Below are 11,923 nucleotides of genomic sequence, written 5' to 3'. Positions count from 1 at the left end.
GAAATCAGAAAAATTAAGGTCGTATTCTGGTCTCTCATTATCTTCATTTTTATTTAAGCTCTCTATCGTGTTGAGTGTGTTTTATGTGCATTGCTGCACGGGTGCCTTTTTCTAATTGAACTAGATGCCTGTGTCTAGAATTTGAAAGGGGATAGAGCGTTTTAATAGCAGAGTTACTGGAAATGTCTGGATTGTCCCTCTTCAGCCAACTAGTCAAAACTAGTTTTTTCAGATACTAGCGACTTATGCCTATGTATTTTGCTCTATGAATTTTGCAACCGAAACTCTGTTTCTGGGACTCAAGTGAACAGCTTCTTACTAGTGATAACTGTTTGACTTTTCCAGTCTTGCGTCAATGTTGTTTTGGACTTCATCTCACCAGAAAATGCTACTCGCTGCATCCAATTGAAAGATGAAATTCGTCTTCTTCCTATGCGACACAAAGCCAAAGGAAAAGTGATGGAGGTATGAACTAAAAATATATGTAATACCAACAATTTTTCTCTGTATTTGTTTGAAGTGCATTACAAAACAGAAAGTGTCTTTTACAGGTGGAGAAAATGGCTCTCCACGGTATCAGTGCAGCAATTCAAGATATATGCAACCTCACGCCTTTGGAGCAGGTACTCCTCCGAAACTTCTCTAATCAATTTCTTGCTTTGGGTTCAATTGTCGAGCTAGTTAGACTCTGGATGGAGAGTCTTGTGGGTGAATGGTTGTGGAATCCAGATTTTCTGCCAATTCCGAACTTCCCACTGGACTATCTTGAGAAATCTAATGTCATGCGGCTTGTGTAAGCCATATCCCAAGCAATTTATCAGTCATAAGAATATTTCGCTGAAAGGTAAAAATCATGAATTGTTTCTATCTTATCATTTAGTTTTTTAACTAAATCTACTCTATCCAGGATGCATGAGGAACTGATGGAAACATTTGCTATTTATGGAGACGAACACTAAGTCTTGTTCCATTGGGTGGATTATGATGTACTCAGAACCTTTATCGCATCCCCCTGTAAGTTACTAAATCAGGATCTCCTTTAATATTGGTCGCTTTGTTCGACTTTAGTTCTCTCACGCAGATGCCATGGGGAAGACTAGACTAGAAGTTTTTGGATGATTGTTTTTTGTCTCTTATTAATCAATGACCATGTTGCAGTGACTTAAACATTTGCTGAAGCTCCAACACATATTATGTTAGAGAGCAAATGTTCTCTTTGACATCTGCCGTTTCTGCTGTTCCCTACTGATATCAAAAAGACTAATTCCTGTACCTCGAGTAAGAGGTAACTAAACTCACATTATGATATCCCCAACTAAGTCTTGCTGCTTTAGACTTGAATTTGAGAATGTTGTCGGCATGACAGCTGACATTGTGAATGCTCGCAGATGACAATATCTCCTACTTCCAATGGTGATTTGGCTGGCCGGTTACCTTTTCTTCAGGGTGGAAAACATGGTAAAACCGAGGAGTCTCAATTGGGTTTTCTAACTCGTGCATGTACTATTATCACTATTTTCATTCTTGATCCACATTCATTCAAAATCGAAGTAGATAAATGATTTACTATGTATAGACATTTCACTGACACTAGTTTTGATGCAGCTTATAGTGCAAAAAAGCTGCAAAGCTGCATTCTTGTACATCTGTTAGGCATGGCTAAAAATAGAGGGATTTATGTAGTGGCTCCCAGCCTGTGCAACCTACTCCTGCAGTAGAGACATAATTCTTGTAAAGAAGAAAGGAGTATGAGCAACAGCTAAATTTGTATATTTCATTCCATTGAATTCCTACACCGTAACATGATGAGTAGTGTTGTTTGTCTTTTATAATGTATGTAAAAGCAGTGCCAATCCAAAAATGTAGACTAAAGAAAACATCTTCAACTGAAAGCATCTGCACTTTGGGATGCATCCGACTTTAGAAAAACAGCGCTGGTTCCTGCGACTGCACCAACAAAACTGTCACCAAGCTTGCGTCGTGCAAGATTATAGTTTGCACAAAAAGCAAACAGGTCAAAAGGTGCTCAAACAAAATATAAACCAATCAAAGAGTCTGAACTCTTACAAAAATTGATTTGAGCAAAAAAGGTAGTCTTGATAAATGAAGCTCTTTTTTTTGAGAATCGGAAATTTGTTGTCAAAACTGCAAGTACCACCCACGAGCTTCCATGCCACCCTACCTCAATACAGTTGGAGTTTTGCTGCATATAGAGAGCCAGGAATGTAGCAAACGCCTACACTAACCCTTGTTGGAGAGTGAATCATGAGAATAACAAATCAAAGAATTCCAGGCGCTTATTTATTACCTTAATGTCCTCGTGAGTGGGTTTAACATGGCCACTGTAACCAGAACAATGCAATGAATAATACAAGACAAAACGTCCTTACAAAATTGTGACTTTGAGTATGAGAGCAAGCTAAAGATGTTATATGCAAAGCAATTTTATATGTCGACTGATATACAGTTGTCTTCTACAGTCGAATTGTTGTGCACTACTAGCAGCTTTTGAAGACCATTCATGGCGCCATAAGCCCCTCGATCGTGTAAGACAGTGATTCTGCCCAGTCAGCTTTGAGGAGCAGCGTCTGCAGTGTATGCATCACATCATAATCTGGATCAAGCTTCCTCTGCCAGCCCTACAATCCAAAATTAATATATCAAACAAAATTGGCCACAGGGCTGGCAACAATCATCTACTAAAGAAAATCATCTGGACAGGCATACACTTCCAGAAAATTGGATTTTGTTGAATAACAGAAAGCAAAAGCAAACACAACCAAGAGATATATAGCAGACAGTTCCCAGCCAGAATAACTGAAAATCAACGAGACTACCTCAAGGACCAGAACTGTCACCATCACAGTGCAAACATTGCCATCCACATTTACCCTATGACGCCGAACCTGCTCAAGTAATTGCTGCATGCACTCAGCAGGGTGGACCACATCTCCTTCTGGTGTACCCCAAAAATCAAATGACTCTTTCACTTCCTGTCAGAGCAAAGCAATTAAAGTGAAGCACTTCATGGTAATCGACCTCTGCAGGCAGTGAAGCAGTGTCTTCCAGAACCTCATGGGTATTTTAGGTATCTAAAATGAGAATATAACAAAAGAAACCCGAGAAGATATACCAAAAAACATGCTGCAATAGGAGAATTTTCTACAGTTTAAACATATAAAGACGTGATTACTCCAAATATGTACAGAAATGTGACTCCCTCCATTCCATGTTTACCAAGGTAAAATTGCCTCAGAACAAAAAGCTTCACCAAAGGTACTGTGTCTAATCCATGCAGCATTAGATTAGCCATAAGAAATTCAAATGCAAGTTATTCACCTGAATGAAAGCCTCTGGATTGGGACAGTTCTGCTTCTTTGACAATCTAAGCGTGCACTCAGCTGCTGTACGACCATCTCTACGAGCAACAGCCTTAAAGAACTCCAGTAAATTTATTCGATCATTCTTAGAAAGTTCAGCAGTCATGCCTACGTCAAGAAATATAACATGAGGCTTGGTTTTGAAGAGCTTTTTGTTAGAACGCTTGCTCCGGGCTACACGGACAAGGATGTTTCCAGGGTGCATGTCAGCATGAACAAAGTTGTCTACCTGACAGGCGAAGAAAAATATCAGACGGGTGAACAAGCCGTCCAACACATAATTAAGCACACATTAGGAAGGCTAGTCGTCTTTTTCCCAGCATAGACAGTTGGAATAAGTTGAAACATTAACCTAGTAACTAATCCAAGTTTTTGAGTCTAACATAATGTCATATTGAGAAAAAGAAAAGAATGATAGAACAAACACTAAAACGAGCAGGCATTCAAAACGAGGGTCACTACAGAACACAAAACTCAAACTGCAAATCTTAATCACTTTCTAGCCAATTTCAATTCTTCAATACTGGACATGAGATGAAAGAGCAACAGGAATAATCCATTGCATCACAAATCAAGACAACACCTTCAGCTATGACTGAGCTTCATGCTGTCCTATAGATCAACAAAATATCCTAAACAAGATGCGAATAATGAACTATGTAAATTGTCTCATACACCTCATAGTTTTTACCCAAAATCCATTAGCTAGCCAAAGCAGAGACAAATTGACTTCACGATGTGGTTATTAATCAGAACGCACAAGCAACATTCATTAAACTGGAGTACCACCACAGCTATATGACAACATGCTGATAAGCCCCCAATGATAATAAAATTAATCCAGAAAGAAAACAATAAAAAGAAGCATCTCCTGCTCATGCATGATCATAAGGAAGAGAGAATTTAGATCGCTAAATTCGAATTAAGCACTTATTATGTCTAAGGAAGATAGAAATGAGGCAAAAGGTAATATAAGATACCAAGAGCATCTTCAGCAGTGCATGGGTTCCAATATGGGCAAGAGCACTTTTAATTCGATCATTCCCCTCAAGCTCATCGACATAGTGAGAGACACTCTCCCCATGCTCAAAGGTTTCTACCAAAACAGCCGGATGGACTAGAGGATATACAGGCTTTGGGAAAGAAACATCCTTCCATCTGCGAAAATTATATATGAAGCGGCTCAGATGAGCAGCTTCTCGAGCAAGATCCACTTGAGACATCATGAAAACTGCAAACTGCTGGACACTTTCGTCCAATCTCAACCAATTCAGTGCAGGAATATAGGTTGAAATTTTTGCCACTATATTAATTATCTCAAAATCCCTTTTTATGGATTCCCCCACTCCTGGATGTCTCACCTTAACTGCAACTAGCATTGGCTTGATCTGGCGGCCACGATAACGAGACCGCAAAGAAGCTCGATGCACTTGAGCAATACTTCCAGACGCCACAGGTTCTTCCTCAAAGTCATCAAAAATTTCAGAAATTTTACGACCAAAAGCTTTTTCAATAGTCTTTTTTGTGTAGGCAAAGCTATGTTCAGGTGCTTGTGTGTGAAGTTTCGACAATTCCATGCACAAGTCTCTAGGGAAAAGATCTGGTCGCGTGGCCGCCCACTGTCCCCATTTTATGAATGCCGGACCTGCTCTTTCTAGAGTTTGGTGAACAACCTGAAGCCACAATTTCCTAAACTGTGGTCCAAAACTATCTGCAAAAGGAGCCATGGCAATGCTTGGTGTGAACAAAACAGCCAGATATAAAGCTCTCAGCAACAAGAAAATGCATTCAAACGCCGAAAGGATTAGTGTTGTCAAAAAAAGATGGCTATCCTCAGCACGCATGTAAAAAGTATTCCTTGGCTGAAAGATATCAGCCTCTGGAGTGGCTTGTGCCCATGCTATCTGGGTCCCGCACATCAGAGTAAATATGCCAGGAACAACTATGTAAGAGCGGCTCAAACCCAAGCTGACTGCCTGAGCAATACGATTTATAGGGATACGAGTACGCCCATTAAGTACAGATGCCCGTGCCATCCTCTTCCAAGCAACTTGGGCATGATGGGCTATAGTATTACTGGCGGGAATGGCCGAGTAACTCCTGATGCAACTATTGCAGAAACCTTTTCCCATTTCATGGGTTGCATTCCAAGCATGTCTCTTGCTTGGCAACAAGTTCTGCAACAATCTGTATTGAGGAGAACATAATCCAGCTCTAACAACACTTCCATGTTTTGACCCTTCTAAACAGATGCTAATCCTTTTTGTCCACAAAGATGACGATACTCTTCTGATATTTCCGACTGTCAAGAATCTGCAACCTCTTAAGGAGGTTAAATACCCACATATTAGTATATTTAATAAAGAAGCAAAGAACAAACTACTCCAACACCAATTCCAAACTCTCATACATTGGCATGCATAAACTAAATTCCAACTACAAAGGCGCGTAATTTAGATTAGAAATTGTTGGACTCACCAAAGAAGGCAAAATCTCAAACATTATAAATCTGTTTATCGATAGTATACAACATACCTTCAAGAAACTGCCCCAACAATACACACTTGGAGGGGGGAAAAGGAAACAGCTTGAAAACAATGACCGTAGATAAAATTAAGCAAATAGGGAGAACGCACTTTAGGAAAATTACGCAAAACAAGGGAACTACGACAAAGCGGAGAAAAAGAGAGAAATCGCTGCGACGGACCTCGACATGGCGAATACTGAGCTTGAGATAAAAGGGTAGGGAGTAGCGTGTGCTGGAGGATCACTACGTCGCCGACGAGCATTTTCTAGAGATGAATGAAGATTCAACCATATGGATCACAGACCATTCACGAATTCAAGATTCAACACCAGCGGAAACAGTCAATTACAGCTTCCTCACTCAAATTCATTACATAACAAACAACAAACGAAAGAGAACAAAAAAGAAAGGAAATCCGTCGCTCAACTGGTAAAATCAGTAAGAGAAATTTCGAGCAAAATTACAAGTGTAGGATTGGTAAAACCTAGGCGATGGCGGCGAAAGATGAAAGCGTATGAAGAAGAAGGAAAGCCGGGTTCTGTATTAAGGGTCGGACCCCCGTGCCCTATGACGTTTCGGTAATTTGGGTTCGGATTTTGGCTCATGAGCCTCTCGCTTACGCCGACCTATATATTCTTTCCTGCCGAAATATCTTTCTTTCTTGTCAAATTAAGAATCAGTATGCCCTAATTTTTCGGAAGTTCTGACTTTATTACATTCTCTTTTGCTGTAAGATAACAAAATTGCACCACATAATTATTATACCTAACATAATTTACAAATAGTTCTTTTAAAGTATAGCTTTAAATTTTATTACTTTTAGCAATAATCAATAAATTGAGTAATTAGATAATATATCAATTCGATAAATACCTCAATATAATAATGAATTATTAAAAAATATAATAAAATGAGACAAATATCACATTTGACGGGATTTGAACCCAATATGTCCAGTTTGTTCATAAATCTCAATTTTAAGTTTTTAATCAGACTAAAACGTCTTTGGTTGATTATATATTATACGAATGAGACGAACATTCAAATGAAAATTTTGAAAACTATTAGACAAATTGTGAATATTTGCTTTCGATAATAATAATAATAATTTTAAATTCTTGAATTGTTCTTAAGGTTTTAGAAAAATGAAACTTGGCTCATTGTTTCATTTATTATCATATTTGGTCATTTTCACATAAAAAAATAAAATATTTTGAAATGAGAAAACAAAGCTATTAATTTAATTTAGACAGGGTTGAAAAATGTGGGTCTTTTTCACAAGTGAGGGGCGGTGGCGGTGTGTTGTTACATCCTTAATAATAATAATAATGAGGATGATCACATTTGCGGCATCAAATGTTCCAAGTAAACCACTCTGCACCTCTATCCATGTTTCAATAAATCTATTAATATATATACATTACAAATAGCTTTTAATAAATACTCATTTCAAATTTATATCTCTTAATTATTATAAAATTAAAATTAGGGTCAAATACACTTTGCATCCCTAAACTATACGTCATGTAACAATTACCCTCTAAACTAACAAATGGACACTTGTCCTCTACAGTTAAATTTTTGGACAATGTTGCCCTTATATTATATATATATTTAGTTCAAAAAATTTCTTTTTTTTTTAGTAATTTTGTATTTTAAGTTTAATTAAACAAATTTAATTGGAAAAAATATGTATATAATTTGTGAGTTAAATAGTTTGAATTTTTTTTTATAAACTCAAAGTTAACTAACAAAATGAGTACAATAATATACAAAAAAAATTCATGAAAATATTTTATTAATTGATAATAAAATTAAGTTATTAACTATTTATTCTTTTAGATAAAAATAAATAATTACATATCAATTTTTTAATATATTTTCTTTAAAAATTATGATAAAGTATATATTTATTCATTCTCTTAAAAAAATTAAATTTTCATTAAGTATATATATATATGTCAATTTCTTTTAAAATGTATATATGAGTTGTTAGTTATATTATATTTATTATGTGTATATTATATATATATATATATATAATATATTATAATCCACCTTTAATTTAAATTTTTCACTTATTAAAAAGAATAATTAATTGATGATTTAATATATAAAATATAAAAAATAATATAATTATTCAAAATATAAAAATATAAGTGTTAGATTTATTAATTTAAAAAGATAAATATTAGGGAGCAGCAACAACGACAACATGATGGGGGCAGCGGATTGAGTGAAGCAAAATTGGATGCTTCTTCCATTGCGCTTTCCCATTCATCCCGTTAGTGCAAAGCCTTCATATGAGAAAGAAACCAGCGAGATACATGGATCTAAATATAGAGAAAGGGTTTTTTCAAGTCTAATATTACAGGCTTCAGTTCAACTGTTCCTAGACCATAACATGCAATTTGCAGAATTAGAAGCCTTTGCACAATTTGCTTCAGATCTTGATAAAGCTACTTAGAATCAATTGGCAAGAGGTCAACGATTACGTGAATTGCTTAAACAATCTCAATCAGCTCCTCTTGCGGTAGAAGAACAGATAATGACTATCTATACCGGAAAAAATGGTTATCTTGATTTATTAGAAATTGGACAGGTAAGAAAATTTCTTGCTGAATTACGTACGTACTTAAAAACTAATAAACCTCAATTCCAAGAAATCATATCTTCTACTAAGACATTAACTGAGGAAGCAAAAACCATTTTGAAAGAAGCTATTCAGGAACAAATGGACCGATTTGTACTTCAGGAACAAGCATAAAGAAATTGATTAGTACCAAGATCGAGTCCTAGACAAGCAGATCTAATTTTAACAGCCGGAACAGTAACAATGAAAATGACCCCCTCCTTAATGAGATTATATGAACAAATGCCCGAACCAAAATATGCAACACACCCCCAACATGGGGAGCTTTCAATTTGCATGCGGATTGTAGTATTTGGGCATGTGCATATTTGAAGCATGATCCAATATTCATTAGCAGCCCAGCCCAACCACGTAAATCACGTTGGGCCGAAAGAGAAGAGATAAATCCAGGTAGCCCTTTTGGGCCCTCAACTCATGCTTCATCATATATTTTGAATTTGGTGCCAAGAAAATGATATCATTTTCAGAATAATTTAAAAGGAAAAACTCATTCTATTTTGTTAATTTGATAAATCTTGTAAATTCATTCATTTTTTGTAGAAAATATTTGTCCCACTTAAATTTAACATCTGTAAAGGGGTAAATAAAAGTATGGCCTCCATCGGAATTAGAACAACACGAGGATATAATCAGATTATACAATTATACATTGATCATCGACACAATTCTGATTGTATAGCTATGATGAGCCCCAACATACTTGAATTCATATCGATTCAAAGTCGAGTTGGTACGATCCAAATGCTTTATATTACGATCTGGAGCTAATTAAAACATTAATCAATATGGCCAAATATAACAATCATACATTGAGACCTAACTTATAACAGCTAGCTCCAAAGTACAATCTCATCAAGCTACCCAAACTTGAAGACAAAAAGTCAAATAATTTGCATTTCGCGTCTCGCCAAACGTAAATCTCCTTGTCCGGAAAAGACCAACAAACCAATAACACGCAAAACCTTTGTAATTGCAGTCCATATATATGCAGGAAATTAATTAGTGATGATTAATCATTCTAACCCTGAAATCAATAGCTTAATAACGCAATTATGATCATGCCAGAATTAATGATCTGAGAGATTTAAGTCAATCGGGCAACCACAAGTCCCATCTTCGGGCAAAAAATTCCATGTTTTGGGCTTAATTTCTTGCTTACTGTCCGAAGAAAGCAAGAGTAAAGAGAAATGTTGAGAAACTTTAAAAGCTGGAAACACTTGTATCCATAAACTGACTTTCAATCAGTCTACCTTATAATTTCTTCAGAAACTTGCAAAACCCGCTTTTTCTTTGGGCGGTGGAGCAAAGACAGGGAAAGATAGATACATATATTAACTTCCACTTGAAATTGTGTTGGTTTTTTTTCCTTTTCCAAAAATATTTTATCTAAATTAGATTTGCATTTATAGAAAAATTAAGTTTGATACATTTATTATGTAACTGGTCATCTTTTCTGAACTATACACCAATCATACTATAAGTATATTACGTTTGTCGTATAATTAGTTCAAATTCGATTAAATCCTGCCTGAGTTAGAATTCCTCCCCTCCCACCCCATATTATATACAATCTTGGTCAATCAATTATAGTCGTCTTTTGTATTCAATATTTTATCACTTTTTTTTATTTGTGTTGACAATGTTGGGAAGTTTTTTATCGAGAATAAGAATTTCACATCATTTAAAACTTAGTAAAATTTAGTCTTTCTTTAACCATTTTCTTTTTAGAAACAAAGCTACAGTTATAATATTCCATTGAATTGTCCTCCGTCATGTTTTGAGTGACGTAATTGTGACGGAGAAATGACATGCTCCATCTTGGAGAAGCTAACGTTAGTTATCAATTGTCGTTCGTGAGTGAAAAGTATTTTTATTCTTATATCAGCATAAATAAATAGATACATAGTCGTTAGTGCTTTTTGAAAATGAAACTTTTTTAATTGCACATTTAAGTTAAAGTAATATTTAAAAATATGAATATATTTAATATTTTGTCAAGATATTTTTTACATCCCAAAAAATTAGTGCGACAGTATCAAAACTGCCTCTTCAAATCTATAGTACTTAAGCACTCTTAGTTCACAATATTCCCAAAATAAATTACATAATTTTGAAAAATGAATATAAATAGAGTGAATCAAGTAATATTGTCTTAATTAAGAACACAGATGACACAACAGTGTGAATGAGCAGGAAAAGGTGGCTTAGGTACTTGCACTAATAATTGCACTGACTCCAATCATTTGAAATTGCCATTTTCTCCAGAGTCAAATATGCTATCATTACTTAGCAAAAAGAAAGAAAAATACAGTGCAATCATTGAGAGGATATCAACCTCATTCTGCTATTATATGTATATATTTGTAACAAATCATCTTAAATAAACTGTTCCCAGACCCACTTTGTATTTTAGGTTATATTTGATAATTTAAATGAAAAGAAAAAAACCACAATTTGATGAAACAGTTTAGAAAGCAAATTTTAAATGATTTACATTTTTTTTAATATCTTAAAAAAATAATTTTAAATTAAAATTAAATAATTTATAATTCTTTCTAATTATATAAAATTATCCGAGTAAATTCATATTGGAAGAAATTTTACTATTATCAAAATTTTAATGATTATGGACTAAAAGTCCTGATAAATATGATAATTAATTATTATTAATTAAAATAGATACAATTATTTAGCTTATCCATAATTAAAAAATGTAAAAAATATGATTATTAATTATTATTAATTAAAATAGATACAATTATTTAGCTTATCCATAATTAAAAAATGTATTTTTCATGGCGCAGTCACAAAGATCAAATCAATAAATATTGTGTGATCGTAGTTAATAATTATTTATTATAACTATAATAATTAAGTATTATAATTTTTAAAGTGTAAAAGAATTGGTCTCACAGATTTAAAATACTTATTCTAAAATTTATCAGGTAAACCACGATACCAATGGACGTACAATAATCAAATCAAACTAATAAAGTGATTTTTTTTTCTTTTTTTGTTTTTTTGGTAAAAAATGATCGGATTCTTTTAATTAAACTAATTACAAGAAAATCTAAATTAATTTAAATTTTTTAATTCAAAATAAATATATATATACACACACACAAACCACCTTTCTACTTTACTGTACATCGTGATAAGATCCGGCTGCTACAACCGGGTGTGACATGAGACTCATGCCCATAAGTGGGGCCCTATTCTTGATATTATTGAGACCACGTGCGAACTGCTGACGTAACCCAGTGGCTTTGACTCACCCCTCAATAAATCGCATGGAAAGCCGAAAACCCCTAGCACAAGAGCCACGCCATGCTTTTCAAAATTTCAATACAGCTACTATGATCT

The 11,923-nt window shown here is 34.6% G+C and overlaps 2 protein-coding genes across 6 annotated transcripts in view; one reads left to right on the top strand and one right to left on the bottom strand.

The window, feature by feature from the left end:
• The window catches only part of LOC105167942 (lysine-specific demethylase JMJ25), a gene marked incomplete in the record, with an annotated part of 6,770 nt that extends 4,941 nt beyond the window's left edge, over positions 1 to 1,829 (top strand). The window contains 6 exon segments of the mRNA XM_011087835.2: positions 2 to 18; positions 346 to 465; positions 552 to 623; positions 908 to 1,014; positions 1,159 to 1,285; positions 1,389 to 1,829. Of these exon segments, the coding sequence (XP_011086137.1) occupies positions 2 to 18; positions 346 to 465; positions 552 to 623; positions 908 to 916 (218 nt within the window).
• On the bottom strand, positions 1,451 to 6,579 carry LOC105167941 (probable serine/threonine-protein kinase abkC). Of its 5 annotated transcripts, none has more exons than XR_848289.2 (7): positions 6,088 to 6,579; positions 4,361 to 5,702; positions 3,340 to 3,609; positions 2,838 to 2,993; positions 2,309 to 2,639; positions 2,068 to 2,203; positions 1,451 to 1,947 (listed from the first exon to the last, which is right to left on the bottom strand). XR_848289.2 is itself a non-coding variant. In XM_011087833.2 (5 exons), exons 1-5 carry the CDS (start codon positions 6,093 to 6,095, stop codon positions 2,520 to 2,522), a joined length of 1,896 nt encoding a protein of 631 aa, XP_011086135.1. In that variant the 5' UTR covers positions 6,096 to 6,579; the 3' UTR covers positions 2,278 to 2,519. The 5 variants fall into 5 exon arrangements, 2 of the variants coding, with proteins under 2 accessions (XP_011086135.1, XP_011086136.1); XR_002287630.1 differs by having other exon boundaries at positions 2,183 to 2,203; XR_002287629.1 differs by lacking the exon at positions 2,068 to 2,203.

This window comes from Sesamum indicum, linkage group LG8 (assembly GCF_000512975.1).
Source record: "Sesamum indicum cultivar Zhongzhi No. 13 linkage group LG8, S_indicum_v1.0, whole genome shotgun sequence".
Lineage (NCBI taxonomy): Eukaryota > Viridiplantae > Streptophyta > Magnoliopsida > Lamiales > Pedaliaceae > Sesamum > Sesamum indicum.
This window is presented reverse-complemented; position numbering and strand designations above follow the sequence as displayed.

Coding starts and splice junctions, on each gene's coding strand:
- LOC105167941 (XM_011087833.2), bottom strand. Junction 2,994..3,339: donor ATCCAGAGGCTTTCATTCAG/GTGAATAACTTG, acceptor TTGCTCTGACAG/GAAGTGAAAGAGTCATTTGA. Junction 2,640..2,837: donor TGACAGTTCTGGTCCTTGAG/GTAGTCTCGTTG, acceptor TTTGGATTGTAG/GGCTGGCAGAGGAAGCTTGA.